General features: G+C 38.9%; 1 protein-coding gene across 1 annotated transcript in view; it reads right to left on the reverse strand.

The window, feature by feature from the left end:
• b3glcta (beta 3-glucosyltransferase a) overlaps positions 1-24,279 on the reverse strand; it is a 64,735-nt gene that overhangs the window by 33,842 nt on the left and 6,614 nt on the right. Inside the window, exons 2-3 of the mRNA XM_085796021.1 lie at positions 22,394-22,437; positions 10,751-10,790 (exon numbers count right to left, since the gene is read on the reverse strand). Coding sequence (XP_085652147.1) covers positions 10,751-10,790; positions 22,394-22,437 — 84 coding nt within the window. The remainder of the gene's footprint in view (positions 1-10,750; positions 10,791-22,393; positions 22,438-24,279) is intronic.

Below are 24,279 nucleotides of genomic sequence, written 5' to 3' on the forward strand. Positions count from 1 at the left end.
TAATTCACTGGCCTTGGCTCCACACTAATGGGTTTCGATTAATCATCAAACAACGGGTAGAATAGGGGAAAAGGAAAAATCCTGTTACAGCGCTGTTCTTCCTTCACCTCCATCATTCCTGTGTCCTTCCCCTCTTAGGTCCAGATTGTCTTTGTGAACTCCCTTGGCACTCAGGCAGACAGAGGTGAGCAATCAATATGTCTACCTGTATTTAATTACCCAACAAAGTTTGTTTTTGTGTGTGGGTTTTTGGTTCCAGCAATGCCACAAAGCAAGCACAGCTAATAAAATCTACATTGCTTGAATGGTTGTTTGGACAGGGGACAGCTACACAGTTGCTGAGAAATTCTTAGTGGTACTTGAGTGCATCATGATGGTCTTTAGGTTGTTGTGCTATCTGAGCAACGAGAGTCATTTCAGTTCTTTAGAAAAGAGCCTCAGAGCTTTTGCTATGTTTGCTGCTTGTCAATATGGGAAAGAGTCCTGCAAGCTCAATAGGTGCCAATTTAGTGCACACCTTTGAAAAGCTTTTAAAACCCCTTTGGGTTTTTTTTTTTTTACTTCTACTTCTTACAATTGAATAAAAAAAAGTTTCCAAAAAGTAAAATAAATGTATGGTTTCCGGATATTCTTATACTAGCAGCAAGGCTGCAAGGTCCTCATGGTCCAACAATCATGAATCATATACCCCTTTTTCTGCCAAATTTAGCGAGCATAAGCTGGTTTTGTAAACGAGGGTAAAAGCTGCTGCCAACTGAATCCACCTTTCTGCTAGGACTGAGGACATACACTGCTAAGGAACAATATCATTATATCCACTTACAGAGTACACATACAAAAGCAGTAGAGAAAGAGTGAATCAAGTTGCTCAATAAAAAAGGATGTGTCATGTGTCAGTGTCAGAGACTCCTAGATTATTTTTTGTGCTTTTTTAAAACTTTTTTTCCATGTTGCAGTTCAGTCTTATCTCTCTTCAGTCTCTTATAAATCAGGAGGAAATGGGGTAAAAATGAGTAGGTTCACCCATGTGGTATGCTTTTTGTCTGGTTTGTTTGTATGGTTTTTTGACCACTGCTATTCTTAGTGATGCTAATGATTCCTCGACCACCATCATGAGTTTCACATTTGCTGTTATTTAGTCAAATGTCACTGTCAACAACAAATGCATTGCTATTAACTTTGATATGAACTTTAATGGTCCCCTGCTGCATCAATTGGAATAACTTTGATTCATTGACAAATGTTAACATGTCTAGGAATTTGGTTTATGGCTAAACATCCAATGAAAGAGATTGAAGGTTAGAGAGGAGATGAAGCCAAAGCCCCGGTCACCTTGGTGCAGATGATTTTATTTTTGCCAGACCAATGGAACTAGAAAGCATGAGTGTAGTGTTCGCTTATCTCGCCTCACTTCTTCTGTATTCCATAGAGGCCACTCGACTGAAAAGAAAAAAAAAAGACTGTATCAGACTTGAAATATATTGGTTGAAATGAGACACAGGAGAATTCTGCCTCCTTCTCTCTCTGATCTGATGCTTTTCTCAGAGCATGGAGCCGCTTTTTAAAGGCCATCGCCATCTGGTCTATGGCAAACTGTGCAAAGGCTTGGAGTGTTGTGTGTACTCACTTCCTTGCCGTCTCTGCATATAAGAGGGGGGAGGATCAGACTGATTAAAGAATCAAGACTGGCGAACTTAAATGCGTTTGTATTCCTTGGTGCATGCACGCGCACAGGATGGCGTAGTAAATATTCACACTGGAGTGTGCTGTCGTAGTGGCGCGGCCCTGCAGTGTCACCTCATTGACGCAAATCAATAGTGACACTTCCTTAGAGCGGGATGGCAGACTTTGCCAAGTGGCAGAGAGGCTGAGAGCACACTGACCTCTAGGCACTCCTGCAGCTCTGTCATCTCCATCAGTGTCACAGAGCAGGTGTGTGTAGTCACTAGAACTGTCAGAGGGACGCTTCACTCCAGCCTGGAGTATCTCCATCCGCAGAGTTAAGTAAACACATCCATATTAACAATGAACAACTGGCTAAATTTGGAGTGCATGCATTGAAATCCGGTTCAGACCTCAGAAAAAAAACGGAAAAAAAGAGGAGCAAAAGGATGGAGAGAGGATCAATAGTGCAATTTCAATGACAAACGTCTGCAAAAACCTAGAGGGATAGGATTCTGTGAGTGGGGCCATTAGGCTGTTGTGAGAACAATGAAACTGTCATGACAAATCCAGAGCTCTTCATTGCCAGACCATATTCGGAGATGACAGAGGATGTCAGTAGCTCATTTCCATAGTCGGCAGGTCTGTCTTCCCATCCAGTGGCTGATTGCGCTGGTGTAAAACCTGCTACACTCCAGTGACTCACATCATTGGACTCCCCAAGACAAGATGGCTCAGAATCTGATCTGCCTTCTCCTAACCCCCCCCCTTCCATCTCTCCTTTCCTCACGTCCAGAATGGTGCATGTGAGAGACAAAGTGCACCGAGGAGAATGAGGTTGCAGTTTCCTGACCAAACTAACCATGACCGTCACACCAGATAGCACCAGGATTTAATAGCCAATCCACAGGCATACGGTGATATTCAATCTGGAGGCTCAAATTCAATATAGCCAACTTTTGAGACTATTGAGAGTTTGATTTAGCCACATAAAAATAATTTACTTTCCCTATGGGCAATCATCTAGCGTGGCATAGGCCTATGTGTCATGCAGCAAGTGCAACGATTTTCTATCAGCCTTCTTCTCATATTAATACAGACTTATAATTGCCTTGCACAAGATCAATAGGGAGCATGGTGTATTTAACTTTCAGCTTACTAGTGGAAAGGTCAGTGTCATAAATATCTCAGTAAAATGGAGAGAAGGAAACAGCAGACAGTAAGGGAGCGACACGAGGAAGCAAACCAATAGAGAGATTGGGAAATGCACTAAGATTGCAAAAACAAAATAGGAACTTTGAGTGTGTCTGTGACTGTGTGTGTGTGTGTGTGTGTGTGAAAGATAGATAAGTACACGAGACAAAAGCCACCAGAGGGAAAAGTCATTCTCCTGTAAAAATCAGCTCATTACAAATCTCTCCAAGTAGTAAAACAAGACACACATACAAAACAATCGCACGGCAGATGCAACATGAACAGGTAGGAAAGAAAAGGTCTCCAACCTGTGATAATCGCACTCATTACAGGTTCTCAGGAGTTTGTGACTCCATGGACAACTCTGCTGAAGACTAATGAGCGCTGAACTCAACCCTTAAACCTCACTTTGCATCAATGATTCAGGAAGCTGAGGCAATTAATGCTTAACAGATTCCAGGTTTTGCTTATGAGACACATTCATTACCTATTATAGTATTAAGAATTCGGATGAGACACCGCTTGAAAATCTGCTTGTTTATCCCTGATTCTGAAAAGTAGATTTTGTTTTAATATGCATGAATTCTTACCATAACAACACACATATCCAAGCACTGTTTGTGACATTTTGGTGGATGGATGTGTGGTGTTATTTTTAATTTGCAAAATAAAGTCATCAGTCGTGTTAAGAATATTGAACAAAGAAAAGAGTAGTCAATTCAGTTTTGTGACAGGCAGGAAGCCAAGCACTGTAAGGACACATCGGGGGACAAAAGAAGGGAAATAAGGACAAGTAAAATACATAGGGAATATAAGGCAGTATGTAAGAAGGCTTCAGTCAACAGCTTGTGAACACTGTGGCTTCCTGAAAATACAATGCACATCACCATGACCTGAGGAAAACCGACACCAAGCCAGTGCACGAATATAATACACCTGCGGAGGTGTTGGTGGAGGGGACAGTGGCACTGCTTTCCTTGATTTAATTTTTGTTAAAGTGATAATCTGATTTAAATCCTGGCACAACATCTCTACTATCAAGCAGTACCATTCTCTGTTTGTGCTACAGAGCTGCCCTATACCCTCAACTATCAAACACATACATCAAAAAGAAAAATCCACCTTTAATAAAATGCTTGTGGCAAGGTACCTTACATGGGCTATTTGCTGGAACATTTTTCTTCCTCCCACGGATAAAGAACCAAACATCAACAATACACATGTGGATTTAAATCATTCCCTTAATGTCACAGAGCAAGGCTTTCCTTCTTAAATTTGCATTTTTGCAACAAATTTTAACAATCACAGTAAAAAAAAACACAGCTATTGACTGTAATTATGGCTTAAGCACAAATAAATATCTTTCCATTGCTTAACTATAATGCAATGCAGCTAAGAGTTTAATTACAGGATTTACTCTGAGGAAAACTACATTTTTAAATTTGCCAACACATTCATATTGTGTTTTGTTATAACACAATGAAATACGCAGTCAACGCCATGCCTGCACACTTCCACCTCGGAGCAGCAGTGAACCTGTGACAGTCTCACAAACTCAAATCAAAGACAGCCAGAGTTATATTGGCACAACCACTAATACTTGCCACTGATGATGCACACTAACAAAGATGACAAACAACATGATAATCAAATGCTAGTCAACAACAAAAAACAGCTTTAGACTGAACTGTAATTACCTGTGGTTATGTTAGCCTAACTAACGTTAGCCTCTGTGAACGTCATACAAGAAGTATTTCTACAACAGTTACATGTTGCAATTCACAAACACTGATTGCTCATTTGTAATAGGCGACAATGAAAACACCCACTCACACAATCTGCTCAGCCATCTGAGGCTCAGGCAGCAACTCTGACCTCAATGGGCTCTATGCACAGCTCCACTACTTCCTGAACTTAGTGCTGTTCCTTTGTTACATTATTGGACAAACTGATTGATCCAGGTGTGTCTGACCATTGTGACTACTCAGACACACCTGGATTAATCAGTTTGTTCAATAATGTAAGACAGGAAATAAAGGAGCATCATTAAGTTCAGGAAGTAGTGGAGCTGTCTAAAGCCCATTACTCATGTAAACCACATGAAAGGAGGAAGCACATGTGCTACTCAGGCATTTTCATAGTAAAAGCAGATTTAGATAATTTCATTCAATTAAAAATTGTTGTTTTATTCTAGTTTGTCTTGGCTCTCGGGGGCCAGACAGATCAATCCCACAGGTCGTGTCTGCAGGCAGGCCATAAAATGCCCAGGTCTGATTTCTAGAATTCAGCCAGCTCATAACGGCTGCTCCTCAGGTACTGCAGGTCAAGGCACACACCTTCCTAAGCAAAAATCACTTGTTGACCTGAGCACAAGTCTGTCTAATATTTTCCTCTGCTCACAGTCTTGACACTGTTAATTCAGTGGTCAACCAATTGAATGTGATTTTAAACATTGACCACAGTTTGAAAATAGAATTGTATGACTTCAAATGAAGTGAATGATATGATTTCCTCAGTATGAAATCCATCAGGCAGGATTTCAATTAGAAACATTGACAGAAAAAAAACTGAAAAATTTAACATGCATATCTCCACTGGCCAAGTATGAAATGCATTAACTGTGTAAATTTAAAGGTATACTGAATAAAAAATTGGCCTAATCGTGAGGTAAGTAATACATTACAGTGATCTGGGTTAAAAGCCAACTGGATTTTAGTCAAAACCACCTCATTTATTCATTACATAAAAGATAAGAACATTAATGGCCTGGATCTACTTACTTAAAAAGCTGTGCTTGGCACACAAGACATTAAATGTCTGACTCAGACTTATAGACTTTACTTCATTAACAGTTCTCCTTTTCTGAATGCAGCATCTATATACCACACATGTCCGTATGTGTTCCCTATACCCAGAGCAAAACTGGACATGATCTATACCTTCAATTTAAAAGTTGCTTTAACTGAAAAAGTTCATTAAATGCATCATTACTCATAACTGTGACTCATCTACTGCGATACTGTGCACATAAAACATTATTTTATCCATTTTATTTTCAGACTCGGGCCTGAAAATTAAAGAAAGTGATACATTTATTGGGCTTGAAAAAGGCCTTCAATATTTATGAAATTGTCATGTTTATTGGATCTTAGGGTGTTATGATTTAGAGAAGAAAAAGAGAGATGCCATGTTAATGTAATATTTCTACATTTATAAACCAGAGTTGTTAGCCAATAGAAGAAATGAACTCCTGTCTGCTGACATTTATGCTGGCATTATGAAGCTACAATAAAAGCCAAAGCACACTTTTTGATAAATGAAAGTTGTTTTTCTGATTCCATTTAATAATTGTGTTGTAGAAGTTCATTCAGCTACATTCAACGGGGAGTCAGGGACCGTGAGCACTGATGCAGAATGTACACATGCATGAACATTTTCAGTCTAAATCTTCCTCTCATTGTAACAGTGGCACAACAACGTTCAGCATCCTCAGGCACTATAGGTGATGTTCTCCAGGGTTTCAGCAATCTGTGTTGTTGAGCTGTAGCCATGTTGATGCAGCACAATATGGCCAGAGGAATCACACATGCTCTTTGTTTGCTCTAGATATATTTAATAATGTAGACACAACACAGTCTTGACATAATATTTATACACAATTCCTATTGTGCAGACTATCAAGACATAATTTTAATCAGAGTTGGCCCTCTCCAAAGAAACACTGTTTTATTACCCCACATAATTTTTTTAATACCTCCTCAAAGGCCACCAGCTCCTTCAGAATAAGAAAGCAGTGATACCTTTTGATGTTTGTTGTATTGTTAAAACATCTGAAATCCCGACTTTCCTTTATTCATGTTTTGAATTCCTGCCCATAAACAATATTCTCTGCAGGCGAGCGTAGCTTTTCTGGTGTGACAAAGGGAATTACTATAGCGGTGCCAGATAGTGCAGCTCCATTTTTCAGATAGCTGTCTGTTTGTATTTCCTCTCTGTGCTGACGTGCCAAATGAGAGCATTATGAAGTTGCTTTTGTGTGCTTTTGCGTCTGTAGTGACCCAGTTGAATGAACAACAGGCAGAGGTCCAGAAAACTGGCTCCAAACTCCTCTGCAGGCTCCCGAAAATCACACTCAGATGGTGATTGTATGAGCCCCCTGAAGCATGAAAGGCATGCATGAGATCCTTTTATTTGCTCTACTTATGAAATTCCTGGTTGCTGTCAAATCGATAAAGAGATGGGACTATATTTGTAAAAAAAAAGAAAAAAAAAAAAGTCTGAGGAACTCTGAAGATTATTTTTTCAAAGTAGCCCTCAGACAAAAGCTCTTTCACCATTTCCATTTCATAGCATTTACTATTCAGGTTTCACACTGCCCAACATTTCATTTCGATACTTAATATTCATGATCTCATCAAGTGATAATGTATTTCAATCCTTTGAGCATACAGCTCTTTCAAAACTGAAAATATACTCAGTAAGAGTTCCTCCCTTCGAATGCCATCCAACATTACGAATTAGTTCCACTGATGTAGACAGAGCCACATTTCAAACACAAGAACAAAGCCCAAAAATGGCCGGTGCTACAGCAGCACAGGTTCAATCAAAGACAGCAACAATATAAGTGATAAAAAATGAATATAAACATGAATACATATACAATATAACATGAGAGTATTTGGGAACATCTTGAATTACAGCCAGAAAATGGCATTTATACAATTTTTAACATTTAGGGCCTGTTCCTTTTTATAACAGTAAAAGCCTCAGTATGTAACTTATTTGGCTTTTTATTAGGAAAAATCAAATATTGCTTTCATAAATATGTATTTCACTTAAGTCGTAACACACCCGCATACAAATGAAAGTTTTCTCGTACCTTAGAATGAGTTATTGTTACAAGTCGTTACAAATACATAAGTGGGTGACACACCGAACCGAGGCTGCCATGTTGCATCGCCATTTTTTACATTCAGTGGCAGCGTGACCGTAGGTAACCACGGAAACTCACCGGAGCAGTCGGCTCGGGGAGAATGTTTTCCAGGTAGCGCCTGTTAAAACTGTCACCACTGTGTAGTGTGAGGAAGGACGGAGGCACTGGTGTTGCATTCAGGTGCAGTCAGGCACCTGAATGACGCCGTCGGCAAACCAACCGGATGCCATTTTACTCGAGGAGAGAAAGACGGTAAAACGTGGGTCAGGTAAACAATACGACATCACCATGACAACATATCGTCACGCCTGTATTGTTTTGCCTCGTGCTGGCGGACCACTTGTTTACACAGATGCTTGTTTATCCTGTTACATGCAGCATCTGTTGTCTGTCTGACTTCTGCCCGATTTCACGTGAATGCAACATCAAGAATACGTTCCGATATGCAACCGCACCGCTAGATGGGGGTAATTCCTACATATTATACCTTTAAGTCTGTTCGTAGGCAAAAATGGCCACCTACGGAAAAGGCTGTAATTTTTGGGAATTTTGATTTTTTTTCAAACTTTCACTGCATAGCTAATGTTTTTGATTAGCTTCTGTTCTTGCCATTCATATAAAACAATCATTACTTTTTTTTATTTTCTTAACCCCTTAATTGACAGTTTGTTTGCACAATGCCCTTGTTTGTAAACAACCAGAAAATGAGAACTTTATATATTCTCAGTGCCACTGGGTTTTCTTATATTTGGAGTCGTACAGTCTGGGGTATGTAAATGATTGACCACAACATTGTTTTCGACACAATTTTATTTTTGGGCAGAGAGGCAAATTATGTAAAAAAAAATCCTGTTTAGTCTGTTCGTGGCCAGAAAATGGCCACCTACGGAAAAGGCTGTAATTTTTTAGAATTTGAATTGCGTAAGTTTTTAATTAACTTAAGTTGTTGTCATACGTATGACGTATGAAATAACCTTTTTTTTTTTTTTCTTAACCCTTCAAATGCCAGTTTTCTTACATGATGCAAACAAATAAACACACTGTAGTCTGTATTCTTAGTGCCAATGGGCTTTCTTGTATTTGTGGTATGAGTCTTGGATATATAACAGAATCACAATAACATAGATTGTTATGCATTTTTAGTTTTCTTGTAGGTAAGCAAATTACATCAAAAATCACACTTAGCCCTTACATTGAAAAAATGCTCTAAAGAAACACACATTTTTTTTAAGGCAATATCACATATCATCTTCCTGAGACATATGTCAAAATTGTGTCATTCATTTGCTCCTTTGTAGCGCATATGCCACCTATGATCCCTAGTGAGGAAACTAGAATATTACTTGAAATTTCCCCCATGGCCGGAAATGGGCTACTGGCATAATCTGACAAAAAACATTAAAAACCATACATTTCAAGTCTCTAGTTTAGAATGACACCCATTTTACCTATTTTGTATAATTTTATACTGGAAATAACAAGGGATTATTGGGGAGACTCAATTCACTGCAACTGAACTGTAAGGTCACTTATTTGTGCTTTGATTTCTAAAAAAAGCACACACACATACACACAGCACACACACACTTTTTTTTTTAAAGGCAGCAACAACTATCATCATCAGACATCTTGAAAATCACTCATATGTCAGAATTGTGTCATTTATTGGCTCTTTTGTAGCACATAAGCCCTTTTTTACCCCTAGTGGCAAAATAGAATATAACATGAAATTGTTAAATTTCAAGTCTCTAGCTTAGAATGAATGACACCCACTCTTTTGTATGATTCTATACTGGAAATAACAAGGAATTATTGGGAGACGCAATTCACTGCAACTGAAATGCAACAATTCTTATGTGTGCTTTGATATCTAAAAAAACTTTTTTTTGTTTTAGGCAACAACAACTATCATCATTAGACATCCTCAGGATCACACACATGTCATTCATTTTCTCCTTTGTAGGGCATATGCCACTAGTAACCCCTAGTGGGAAAATAAAAAATATTACATTAAATTGTTCCCCTGGCCAAAAAAGGGTTACATAATCTGACAAAACATCAAAAACCATTAATTTCAAGTCTCTAGTTTAGAATGACACTCATATTACCTGATTTGTATACTTCTATACTGGAAATAACAATGAATGAAAACATGTGGTTTTAATGGGTTTCAATTGGCCAAAAATGGTCATGATAGAGATAAAGGGGATGATTTTGTTTTAACATAATATTACTGATATATTTGAAGTACTGATGATGGAAAATTGAAATTCAGACAAATGTCCAGACCCTTGTGGAGTTTCATTCCATTTGCTTTAACACAGACGAAATGATCAACAAAAAGAAACCAGGATGGCCAAAAAAGAGTTAATATATACAGGGTATCAATGAAGTATGCTGCCATTTAGCTCCTTGTATGGAATATATTTTGTCAGAGGACATGAAGTGTAAGTAATTAATTCATATGTGAGGGGCAATTAGTAAAGTGTAATTTACTCTAAGGTTTCCCTTAAATGGTAATCTGTTACTCCACTATTCCCTGTGTTTCTTTCATATACACCAATAACTCAAGCAAAAAACCTATTCAAAAAACAAAACAAAATTTGATGTCATCAAATGTCATGTACTATCTAATACTGATATAATATATTTAGTTTATTATCACATTACTGTAGACCAAAAAAAGAGAAGAGAAGCAAAGACGGTAAAAACTGGAAATATTTTTGCATTCTTGCTTGTAAGTTCTCTAAAACGATAATTGAGTGAGACAATTCTCTTCCAGTTGATGAATTAATGGATTAATTGACGAATCATTCCAGCTCTCTGGCCCACATATACAAACTACTGACACAGTAATTTGCATTTTGTAATGGAATCCGGTTCTAACCTATGATAACTCTTGCTTCTTAGTGTCATTCAGATTGGATTTTTTTAAAAAAAGAAAAAAAGAAGAAGACTTACCCAGTTGATTGTTGTGGATGACATGCATATCATCTTGGCTCTGAAAAGACAGAGATACTGTTTAATAATTAGAGCATCAAAAAAGTTATTCAGACGTCTTCAAAGAATGACCTACATACATCCGTTTTTTTTTGTTATTACAAAAGATGTAGAAAACGGCTCATGTGAAGATGCTCCGTTTCAGCTAAATACTCTATTTCCTCTTCCTAATCACTAATTAAGACTTAATGATACTAAATATGGAAACCCCTAAGGGTTATTTGGAGAAATAATGGGCGATACTCCACGTCATTAGTCCTTCCTAATTGTGTGGATTTTGTGCCCGCAGCATTTAAGCTGTAAGCATTCAGCTCAATTAAGGCTTTGAACACTGTTACACCTCCAGAGCTGTCAAGCACACTCGGCAGACCATGGAGGGATGAGTAAATCAATCACAAGCAGAGCAAACTTTGAAGAGCTGTCTTTTACCTCCATCTTTCAGAGGAAATCTTTCAGTCTTGGGAGAAGGCAAGAGCGTGCAAGTTCTGGCTGTTTCCAGCTCTAGAGCGAGAGCGGCAGAGTATTAATAGATAATGACAAACCGAGGCCTGTTTTGATTTATGACTTCCTCTAGACTAACAATCATTTCACTGGCAAGCTGTTGCAGCCTTCAGAGGGCTTAACTAAGTCATAAATTCACTCTCAGCGGGTGTGGTGCAGTAGTTACAGGGAATCACAGTAGTTTGGTGGCAGTTGTGTGAACCAGCCTATATGTAACCCACAATATCAGCATTCGGAAGACTACCAATTTTCATAATAGACAGCAACCTATTCATTTAGCCAATTCCCTGGCTGTGAACTGCTTCTTGCAACTGTCGTGACCACACATCCCTTCATTTTTTGTGGGGCACTGCCTCTCCATCCTATTATATTCATCAAATCAAGAACTGAGGTTTTTCAAGCATCAAGCAAGCAAATTTTCCAAATATAGAAATGACAGTAGAAAGGTCACCAACTATAAAGATACACACCGAGATGGTTCAGGCGCATGTCTTCTCTTATTTTTCCAGGTGATCAGAGTTAGAGGCAAATGTATGCACAGGCAGACAAGATCATATCAGGGTGATTTAATTCAGTGAGTACAAGACATCAGCTTAATTGGACTCAGTAGCATTAGTCATGCCCACAAGGTTTCTGTCTCATCTTATCACACACTACTCCTCTGAAATCATTTCCTTAGCTGAAGAGAGAAGGCACCTCAAGGAAAAAAAAATGCATCTCATAAGCCATGAGAATCTGCCTCATTATCACATAATTACTAATATAAAATCTTTCAAACTTGAAAATGTATATTGTGTAAAAACAGGTTAAGGTAGAGAGAAAACTTCTCCAAAGCATGAGGCTAGTCATTCTAGATACACATTAAGGAGCGTAGGAGTTTGTCTGGGTGAATATGATAGCTGCTATGAAGAGTGGCAGGTGCAAAGTTTCTCACTCTGTCTCCTCCAGCACAACACAACTCTCTGGCAGAGACAGACAGAAACGGTAAATCACTGCACTGTCACTGCCAGAGAAAATAAATCAAGACCCCCAGCGTGATGAATAAACCGATTGGTGAGACGTTACCAATTACATTGATGGTGTGTGCGCAACTGTGTCTGTATACGTCATGTGTGTCTACAACATGATTTTATATGGCACAGGAAAGAATGTAATATGTTATGACAGATTTCATTGAGACCTAATGAGAAATCTCTAACTCTAGCTGAACTGTAGAGACTCTTGACAATGTTGTATGTCAAACTGTAATGTTCAGTGTATCTGACAATTTATTTTTTAAATGAGCTGTTTTAATGAAGGAAAAATATTGCTCTGATCTAATTCAATCAGACCATTATTTTGACAAAGGACAGCTTCCTGCAGAACTGACTCAGGCAGAAACCACACGGTCATCTGGCAAAAAGAAAAATGTGCACCTGGTTTAAGCTTCTGCAAAACATCACACAGCAAGACATTGATTTGACCAATCAATTACGTGCAAGCGCACACCACTTTGTACTGCACGTGATTGCTGTGCACCTGGTGAGCTGTAAAATCCTGTTGTACAGTATTACAAACCTCTCTGCCGTGTTTTGTCATATGTTTATCCTTCAAACTCATGGAAGCACTCAACCTGGACTTCTCTCACCAGTACCTGTAGCAGCACAACGCTAAATGTAGCCTTTTCCTAGCGCTCACCAAGGCAATGGTAGTAGGAGGTGCAAAAAGGTAATGGATTGCAAGTATGACGTATGAAGATTCGCAAAATGTTTAAAATCACAATGATTTCACTTTGTGACTTCAGTATTGTGAAAATATTATATTGCAAGATCTCTGGTGATTCCCACCCAGTAACAGCTCTGTAGGGAGTTTTTGTTGTCCTTTCAGTGCTTCCCTATGTTTTTCAAGATGACTTTCCAGTGTATTTGAAAGATTTCATATTATCTTCCGATGTGAAGCAGAATTAAACATCTTGAAATTATTTCTATTCAATGTTATTACACCCAAAACAATAGCCATAAAGAATTAATGGATCCAGAAATGCAGAATCAATTGGTTTACTGTCGATATCAGACTTCAAGTAAAAACAATTAAGTTCTGGACTTATTTCTATCATTGTTCTTTGTGTTTACAGACCAATAAATGATAAGGACAGCTTTATGACCCAAAGTCACTTCATTATATATTATGCTTTTTTTCTTTTTAAAATTAATGTTCCAATTTTTGGTCCAAATGTGAACATGGTGAAACCATGGTGAAACCATAAGACCAGAAACTTACTCACAGGGCTTTTAACAAAATGCCTCATTGTAATTCCTGCTCCTCAGTTGCACTTCATAAAATCCCAGCAGTTGAGTGACAGGTAAGCTACAAATCTTTCTCTGGTAAATGATCTAATATTCTGCGGCAGGCTGAGCTCAGATCAGGTCTAACATCATTTTTACCATTACTGTGAGACGAATTATTCTCAGCTCACAGAGCTCGGCTCTTTCTGGCCCTCTATGGCTCCGTGCACAGGTAACGCTCTCCTTTATCCCACCTGACAGCAGGCTGTCAGCCATTTGCAGCAGGAATCAGACACCCATAGGTGTTAAAAAGGAATTGCTATGAGTCTACACTGTCCATCTGAAAGGGTTAGATTCACCATCCCTTGAGCACTTTTGATCTGCAGCAGCACAGCAGTGATGCAGACAGACAGAAAAATTGTGCCTCGTGTAGCTTAACCTAAGAACAGCAGCAGCACTGCGGTAAAGGCTTTCTTGGCTGATACGTACATGTGTAAACTCCTCGGGAATGATCCTCCACCTACTTAATGTGACTGTTGTGTAGTCAAGGACACCTGCAAAGACAACTCTTTGATCCCTTCCTTTGATTTGGAAGCTCTCCACACACAGACACGGCCCCCTGCTACATCTACCAGTCCCGGAGGTAGAGACGCTCCGCTGATGTGAGTGACCCGTCAGGTCACATTAGCTTTAAGTTCACTGACGGCAAGAATGATTCAAGGTTGCAGGATTCTCAAAATTTTGACATGTTGGAGGAAAATGTGTGATGTTTACAGAAGCTGGCTGTCAAGAATGACTGAGCACCTTTTGTAACCTGAAGGGTTGAACGCTTAATGACATAACGACTTAATGACTTGAAATGTCTGCTCCCTGTGAACATCGGTTTTTCTTATCAGGGTATTTTTTTCCCATTTTGTTGATGTCGAGTAAAGATTATGATTAAAACTGCTGATTACAGATTAGCAAAGGAACAGAGTCTAAAAACTGACAACTTGCTCTTACTGATGCTAAACACATGCACAATGAGTCATATCACAAGTGGATGACAACTTGGTGACCAGGGATTATCTTTTGGTTTTAATGTAAAGGGCAAGCCTGGTGTTTTTCAGTGTGTGATATAGTCAGCATTATTGACTATTATCATTAGATAAATTGTTATGTTTGTAAAATATCACTTAAATGAAAACATATATCATATAGCCTATATCTTAACTTCTTAAAAGACTCAAGCGTCATCAAATGTCTGGTAGGCCTACTGATCAACCACAAGTCTAAAAACTCTCACATGCAAGAAGCTGGAACCAAATAATGGGAGGGGGGGTTTATTGACTATTTTTTGCTTGAGGAATTACTGAATCTGAATACGTTTTTCTCCAACAGTCAAATAATCAATCAAATAATCGTTTCAGCTCAAGAAAAGGCCAAAACCAACACTGACTTATCCATTCAGCAAACAATACTGATGTGTTCAGTGGGAGCCAGTGGTCTTAGGGCTGAGAGCTCAGAAAGTATTGCAATGGTGTAACACATTGTTGGTTTTGGTCTTTTCACAGGATTTGTGCAGACAAAGAAAAATATACAATATCGACTTACTTTGTTATTAAATCTGAATTAAAAGATCTTTCTAATCAAACTTCTTGTTCCCAAAAAATGCTTGACCAAAGAACTGAATGTCAACAGAGAGGAGGTGATGTGTCTCTATGGGCCTCACTTCCTGACAGTGTGAAGCAGAAAATGTGTCCCATAAATCTGACTAATGTTAGCTAATGCTAATCGACGTGCTGTCCTTTGTACTATGCAGCTAACCAAGACAAATGACAAAGGGTAATTATATGCATCCAGTCAAGGTGACTTTAACATATAATTAACTAGCATAAAACACAGTGGCAATAGCACTGGTTGGTATCCATAGTAACAAGCATCCTCCCGTCCTCAGTAAAAATGAGGAAAAACACAATAACCTGTCTACATTATTTCAAATTACAAACTTTTCATGTCAGTTTGCTCTTTCCAACTCCCTTTGTGTCTCTCTCTCACACAAGCATGCAGGCACGGCACACACACAGAAAATGGATTTGATTAAGAGCAAGAGACTCAGCTTCATTAATAATAAAGAATAAAGGTGAGAATAAAAGACTAATGTCACTGCATTTACATTTCACATTTGCAATCTAATGTAATTAGCCGGATAAATTCATTTTTATCCAGAGACAGCGAGTCTGAAAAAGGTTCTTTGTTGTCCACAATGTAGCAGAAATGTTAAGCATTTGCCAAGATTGTGATTTTCTGAGCTCATATTGGCGAGTGCAGCTTCAGTTAGGTGCACCTGCTTTATTGCTTTCCTCCTCCTCTAATATAAGTTTGCTGCCCTTTCTTGTTTGTGATCCCTGTGACTCTACTGTAAATGTTTGTTTAGCTGGACGAGCAAACTTTCACAAATGAAAGTATGTGTTGCAGAGTTTGTGGTCTATAGTTTTCATTTCTTAAAACAAATAAAAAAAATAATTTATTGCCTCTTAAGATTTGATGGAAATTTCCACCTCCCTTCTTCCTCAGCCAGTATTAACCACTGTGGTGTGTTATTCGATAAAGCTGATCTTTTTTACACTTTCTCACACAGTAAAACAGTTCAACAGGGTCATTCCCACTTAGACTGTTCACAGGGGGATTCAGCTTTGTTTTTCTAAGCACAGGAAAAACTGTTGCCAACAGAGGCGACCAGACCGCAAAAAATTGTTGACAGTGGTCCAAATCTGGTTGCCTGGAGCAACGGGGCAAACGTTGCTGTCAAGCCCTGCTGTGGAAGTTATTTAGGGTCACAGTATGCTCCCTGTCCTCTGAAAAAGATGGCTGATAGATGTTTTTGTCCAGATTTTAGCCACAAAAGACTTTTAAAAAAAGGAGATTGGTCACACAAGATAACAGTACTGAAGGCTGCACCCTGGCTCGCTGGATAATATCTCAGGATTGATGGTTCCTGTCTAACTTTAGTAGATTTTTGAAGTTAATACCAACCCTCCAGCAAGCTGTCAATAAAAATGATCATCTTCAAACAATGATTTTGGCTGATATCACAGCTTACACAGGCCTTTTGTAGACACCTCAACTTCTGAGATATTTTAGGCTGCACACTCAGCATGTTTAAGATCTACCAACAGAATTTCAATGATGTTCCAGTCGGAGAGGATGGCACAGGCCACTCCAAAAGCTTCCTCTTGTGTTTCTTGAACAAGTTCATGGTGGATTAGCATCCTGAAATATGACACTCAGTGGAATCTATTCTCTGCTCCATCTCTGCAATGTTTCCTTTACCATCGGCAGCCACACAACCTAGAGAATACTGCCATCTGCCAAACTTTTGCACAAATAAATTGTGTTTTAATTTTTTTTTTAAAATATATATAGCCTATATACGTATAATCATCAAATATAACAAACCTTTTTGTACATATCTTAGCTACTTTCTGTTGGAACCAGTTGGGCCTTCCCTCTGCAAGCACACTGACTGCACAGGAACTGATGTGGATGAGCTTTGAAGTTGAGTTAACTTCTGTGTTTTGTGATTTGGTCAGATGAAGCTGGTGGGGTTAGAAATATCAGGATTCTAGCAGTGCAAAGCAGCATCTCGGAAATGGCTTGGAAGTGACTGCTCATTAACAATCAGTCACACTTGAGTCACTATTTCAACCTGTTTATTTCTCTAATAGGAAGAGAAAAAATGAGGATCAGCTTTATTGGCACATAGAAAAATATACTGAGAAGCAAAAGCTGGCTGACACCAGGCATAATGCAAATACAACATAATAGGATTTGACCTTGTCTTGTTCGTCCTTATGTTTTTTTTTTGTTTTTTTTTCAAAAATAGTCAGTTTGACAGCCCCTGCTGTTTAGTCTTTTTCTTTTCCTAGGTGGTTTTCTTTTTCTTTGGACATGGCAGGGGAGACATCAGCTGGGTGCTGTTCCTGATGTGGATCACCTGAGTCCGGCGATCTGCACCAGCTGATGTTCCACTCTCGGCCCTTGCAACATCTCTTCTCCCAACCTCCAGTGCCAGAATGCACTTCAGCACACATACAGACAGCCGCATGACTCCACACTTCCTCACAACTCCACACTAATACCACTGATGGAACTGATTAACACATCTCACACTTACTTGTTGGTTTATTAAAAATATGTTAAAATTAAAGCTGCCTTTAAAGCCAGTATTTTGCATCCAGTCTCATTTTAGCCATGGCAATCTGAGCCAGGTCATGACATCAGTTAGTTATATTTTCTGTGACTCGACAGTATGGTTACAAATGAGATGCACAAACGGCGCTAGTCTTGTCTTTGCTTGTTGAACGCCAAACAAACATTCACTGGGGAAAAGTGCATTGCTAACATCAGTTTGTTTGATTAACTAGTGAAGTGCAGTACATGAACTTAAAGGTCACTAATTCATCTGGATTCAGTTGTGTGTCCTTTCATCTGCTGACAGCACAATGTCTGAGCATGGCTTGTAAGCCAAAGCACATTTTTACGCTCCTGCCAGCCAGTGCTTCACCTGCCAACTGATGTCAATCAAACACTGACCCCCACTTCATTCTGTCTGAGATGAAGTAAGAACATTTATGATGCCTTTTCTTCTGTTCAATAATTTTTACCTTTGGCTCAGTGCGTGGCCAAGAATCGTGAAGATGGAGGGAGCTAACGACTGCTGGTGCAACTTGAATCTGCCAAGACATGGCCCCAAATTACGCAGATAGGAGAAGGGAGAAATGGGTGTTTCCTGAGTTGTTGCTAACAGTTTGAGCCTGAGAAGTGTAATATGAAATGGTTAATACTGGGATTTGACATTTTGGTTTTTATCACAGAGCTCTACCTCCAGGAAATCAATGCCAATGATTGTGCCTGACGAACTGTTGTTATTCACAGTTTTTGTCCAGTTGCAGAGAGCTCATTAGATGATCATTGGCAGCATTCATCCAGGTTTGTAATACCCAAAAAAGAATCTCTTCTGCTGCAATAAGGTCATTGCAGAGGAGCTGAAGCAATGATTAACACTCACGCGTCATCTCTTTAGTTTGATTTTCTTACAACAATTTGCTCAAGGTGAGGGGTGTGTTGGAGAATAAGAAAAGCTCTTTTTTGCATGCAGTGACAACCTCTTAGGAACTGAAACAAATCATTGCAAAATTATGTTTGCCACAGAGCACGGCAACCTACAAAGAACAGAAGATGTTGTTGTCCAATCAGACATGATGAGCTGAATTGATTGGGTTGTTAGGGAAGGCAACAGCTCTTTTCTTTGAAGAGTGGTCATTATGTCAACAACTGAACTGCACTTAAGACAGAGTGCAGTCAACACAGAGATGAAGATCTATACCCATCAAAGGACAATACTTATCTAGGTGGGGATGATGGAAAATAAGGGGTGTTTGTTTTCTACATCTCCTACTTAATGTAATTGTGGAATACATTAAAAATTGAAGTAATGCTGCTTCTTTGGGCTGTGAAGCACACCACCATGTTTCCTGCACAGGCAGGAACCATGAAACAGTTTGGACAATGCTACTTCTTGAAGCTTCAAAAACACACATCATTCGCAAAGATCTGCAAATTCAATCACATCAGCTGTGGTGGTTGTGCTTTTGTCTAAAATGGTGGGCTGCTTTTTCCCCACATCTAGGAACATGACCTGGAGTCTGAGCTGACCCTTGCCAAGGAAACCTTCCTGTTTTGTCTGGGATTTCTTTAAAAAGTGTCCTTGTGTGTCATTAAAAATATTGCAAAAGTTTAACATATTTGTTGACTTTGGACTCTCAGTGGGAACTTTGTGAATAATTTCTCACTCAGTGTAGTCCTTATGCATCTATCCCCTCACTGTTCAGAGTCCTCTGGGTGCTGGAGATCAAGACAACTTCTGCTTACATTAGCAAACTTGTACTACACTTGTTGTTTAGGCTGTTTATAAAGCCCGGTAGCGGCAGATACTCACAGTACCTGCTCTTCCCTTCGGCAACTTCTCCGAGTCAGCCTAAGTTCAAACTGATGCCAGTCATTGCAGGCTTCAGGCCGTCTTCAAAGGAGGGAGGTAAAGCTGTGATCCATATGCAAGCCACATACTGCGTTCAAAGACAACTACTGTGAATTAGACTGATGTTTGCAGCTGCTACCATGTTCCGCTTTACATATCATAGGCCTCTTGTAGCAAGGTTATATGCAACAATATTGATCAGAGCGGGATATGTAACATTTTCAGACATTATCTTTTCTTTACTGGAGGGGGCAAACAATAAGCAGTATCACAGAGAAATGTGTCGTTTTAACTTGAATGACTGTTGCTGCTTTGCATTCTGATATCAGTGTTAGCCATATCCCATGCAGGAACCCCTGCGGATTAAACCAGATTTTAAATCGTGATGGGATGAGCCCAGCTGTTTGAAGTCAGATGGGGAATCCTCTATCATGCAGTGCCAGATTTTCTCTGCTGACCATTACTGATCAAACAGTGGTTAAAAAGCCAACACTGGTGGTTTGACATAAATGCAAAGCATATGCCTATACAGTGCAGTTCACACCAGCCATAAATCGACGGCATCCAAAGAACTCTTCAAGATTCATTGAAATGATCTTCCTACTTCACTGGGTAACCACAAGCAGCTACACTACATTTCTACGACAACAGATTTTGTAAAAATGGCATAGTCCTAAAAGTAGCTTTAGTTTTACTTATTTGTTAACTCCATTTCCAACCTTAACCACCTCAACCAATTTTACAATAAATAATCAGACCAAATCTTTACAATGGAACAGCTTTCACACCTCCTTCTCTCTTTCACTCTAATATCCTGCTATCCCACTTATTTCCGACATTGGATATAGACTGAGTACCGAGAGTCAAAATGATTGAGTAACATCATGTGGCCAACTGTGTCACCTAAAATAGAAACATTTAATCAAAAGCCTAATCATTTTCAACAGCTGCCATGTCCAGATCCAGACAGTGGGCCACCTATTAGTGATTTCTTTTAACTTTCAATAATATAAACTTTTACACACAACTTGTCACACAATTTGCTTTTTCAAAACTGTGTGTGGTGGAGAGAAATATCAGTCATGTTTGGTGTGTTACGGCTCTTGTGCACTGAGGCGTGAATCACAATCATTTAGATCCATATCTACTGCATTGTATGTGAGCGTATGATTCCTGATTCATTGCAAACATGCATTTTATTTATTTTTATTTTTTTTAAAGCTACACTGACAAAAAAAAAAAGTTCCCACATTCACAACACTGCAGCTTTGTTAGTAAGTCAATAATCCCCTACAGAGCAGTTGCTTTGTCCAGCAACTGGTTTATTTTTAAGTGTGTCTACTTTTAATTAGAGTCCACTAATTTATTAGCATGTGTTGCAAAATGGTGTGTATGCAAATGACTGCCAGGACTGCTGCCATGGCCCGATGTAAATTCCTTGACTTTCCAGAACAAAACTGGAGCGCTCCCATGACCTAGAAATTTGTATTCCTTTCTAATTTGTTCATGTTGTTCAGCTAAGGAGATCTAAAAGTAAAAAGGGGCAAACAACCTGGCTTCAATTTTGGTGTCAGTTGATGAAAACATACAACACAACTAATATAACTCAACACAACAGATGTCTGATACTGAGTGTTAAACTGCCCACGCTAGGTCTGGGAAACACCTGTCAAAAAGTGGTGTTACTGGAGAAAACGAGAGAGCAAAGGAGATGAGCTCCAACAACGGTTCCATGGAAACCCCCCCCACACAACCCTTCACTGAACTCTCACAGGCACGAGCAGCGACATGTCCGGGTCAAGAACAGAAGGGAAGAGAGAAATAAACTTTAGGATCTTTCTCTGAAGACTTGTACATCTAATGACTGCCATGTGGGAAGAGTTTGGACAATGTGGAAATCAGTTTGTCATGTCTTTTCTTTTCCGGCACATTAAACTTAACTTTTATTCATGATTATGTTTCCATTGTTAAGAAAACACTGCTCCTTTCATTCCCTTAATGGTTTTCTTCTGCTGAATGAATGCCATTTAAATCTTTGTGCTATCATTCTGACAGGCAGCTGTCCCTAATCGCTGTTTTATTGAAGCAAAAAAAAACTTTAGACTTCGACTGGATTGTGACTGAGTATCCTGTCTTGACGTTACACTGATAATTCGGCACAATAATCTGAAGAAAACAGCTTTATGCAAACTTTAACTGCTTCTTTGTTCAAATCAGAAGCTATTATCTTTGTGTACTCCCCATAAATGCAGTCAGGAAGTTTTTTTACCCCTCAGATCACACAGGTCTAGTTTGTGACAATTTCTGCCTATCTCACACAGCAAGCAATGCCAGTTAAATTAAATAAAAAAAACAAAAGCAAAAGGGCAAAACTTCCTTGGAAGGAGACGAAGCAGCTGACACCATGTAAAAAGCAAGACAGTAATTTTCCCATTTCTGTGATGCTAAGCACCTCTGCCAGGAGGCTTACTGTCAACATCTTCTCACACCAATGAGAAGTAGAGCAACTGAACATGTTAATTATTTATCGAGCGGCAACTGCAGACTAAGAAAATGTAACAGCGAGAAAATTATGTTGCACTTTGGAAAAGAGAAAATGGATTTGTTTGCCTGAGCAAATTAAAGTTCTGATCTGGCAGTTCATAATCTATCTAATAGAAAAGCACAAAGTTGTTTACTTCAGTTGGTCAGGTAATTAAGGCTTTAATAGGGGAAACAGGAAATGAATAATTAACACTAATTATCAAGAGACAAAAGGCATAGCCTAATTTGCAAACAGGAAATAAAGAATCAAACAACAGTTTCGGCTGTTTTTCTTACCTGTGAGCCTTTTCCTGAGCTGCCAGCAGCAAAGGTGACGTGAACTATAAGAATGGAAAGAGAAAAAAAATGATTTTAGTGGATGACGCAAACAGAAAAGAATATTTTCAAAGTGAACCATAAACTCTGTTTTTTTCTCTTCAGGATGCGTCACTGCTCTCTGATGGAAGAGCTAAAAGCGCAACTAAAAGAAAACAACACAATTTTCATGAAAAATTATTAGAAATATTTAAAGGTAATTCGGAGCATGATTCTTTTGTGCCGAGTCTATGTTGCATCTGTGAGAGTACAGTGCACCATTCATCTAGCTGGGTTTGTAATTAGAGCACAGAAAGCTTCTGTCCAATTACATTGCCATTGATTGTGAGACAAGAAAATCTTTGCAGAAAGATTCCCCGGATTTCAAATCAATACACCCAAAACAGCAGTGTCACTGAGAATGAATTTATACACGGGTTTATATTAAATCAGGCTGCCTGCCCTCCAACATCAGTCAGCCTTAAATCTGGCTTTAATTAGGTGATAGAAGCGGGAGAGAGTTAAATTTCCTCCCTTGACTCGCTGCAGCAGCCATTAGAGGGCAACTGAGAATGTTGATTAAAAACTAAAAGCAGCAGATATGTTTTCTAGGAATAAGCCAGCTGAAATTCCTACCATGCTGAATTATCCAATATGCAAAAGTGCACACAAAAACCCAAATATGTATGTTCATATTTCATTAGGCACAGAGGATCTCTGTGACTTTGCTCTTATGACCCAATCTGCAGTCATTTGGTCAGATATTAATTCCATTTATTGCGAGGGAAAAACCTCTTTTTAAATTATTCAAAGAGCCAAGTTAACTTCAAAATGCGTGTGCGTGTGTAAAGCCTGGAGTAAAGCCACCAGTGCAGTTCCAATGAACAATGTAATGAACCTAATTATTTTAGTCATGAAAGCAGCAGAAAACAACAATGGATGCGAGGCAGTTTTCAAACAGTCCAAATTTGCCAGCCAAGGAGAAGAAATATTACCTTTCCCTGTTTCTCATGAAAAGAGGGCGTCTTAAAGATGAGCAGAAATACCCACATTAAATATAGAGATTACACCTCAGGTCTTTACCTATTTTCACTGAGCGACACAGAAAATTTCAAAGGGAGAAGGTCTGATTTTCATAAACAATTTTTTTTATGTTGCCCTGCATCAGAAACCTCTTTTGTTTGTTGCTGTGAGAGGACACAGTTCACTGCAGTTTACAGTTAATAGAGTGTTTTTGTTATGAGGACAGCTCTGAATCTGCCTCCAATAAGAGAAAGTAATGAAAGAAATGAGGAAGAACCACAAAAGAGCTTTTGCTGATCCTTCAGACTCAAAGTGAGTAGTCTGAAATAATAAAGATTGAACAGCACAGCGTGTCTGCAACAAGCAGAGGCTTATTCAGAGGGTTTTTCTCGCAGAGATTTTTACATTATTTCAATCAATTTTCAGAACAAAATAATATTAGTCATATTTTTTTTAAATGTCCATAAAAGAGCTCAGAATAACTGAGAAGGTCTTATCTCTAGATTTTAGGCCACATGACATGGCTGAAGGGTTCAGAATGCACAAGCAAGTGGATACAGTTGAATAACTGCATCTCCAAGGTTAAGAATGAACTGTCTCTCAGAACTTATGGCTTTGAAATAAAAATAAAATAAAAGCCTGCAGAAAGGAGCAACTGCAGACAATACATTTTACAATGAGTGAAATTTAATGGTGACTTGTAATTACATTCTTTACATCAGTGAAAAAAGCTTGCTGATATAAAGGATCATATGGTCTACTATCTAATGTCCATGGATCCTGATGACCATGTAAAGGTCACATTTATAAATTCTGATCCAGTAAATCATGTCATCTGGCATCCC

The sequence above is a fragment of the Trachurus japonicus genome, chromosome 13, assembly GCF_045865225.1.
Source record: "Trachurus japonicus isolate A0001 chromosome 13, Traja_1.0".
NCBI lineage: Eukaryota > Metazoa > Chordata > Actinopteri > Carangiformes > Carangidae > Trachurus > Trachurus japonicus.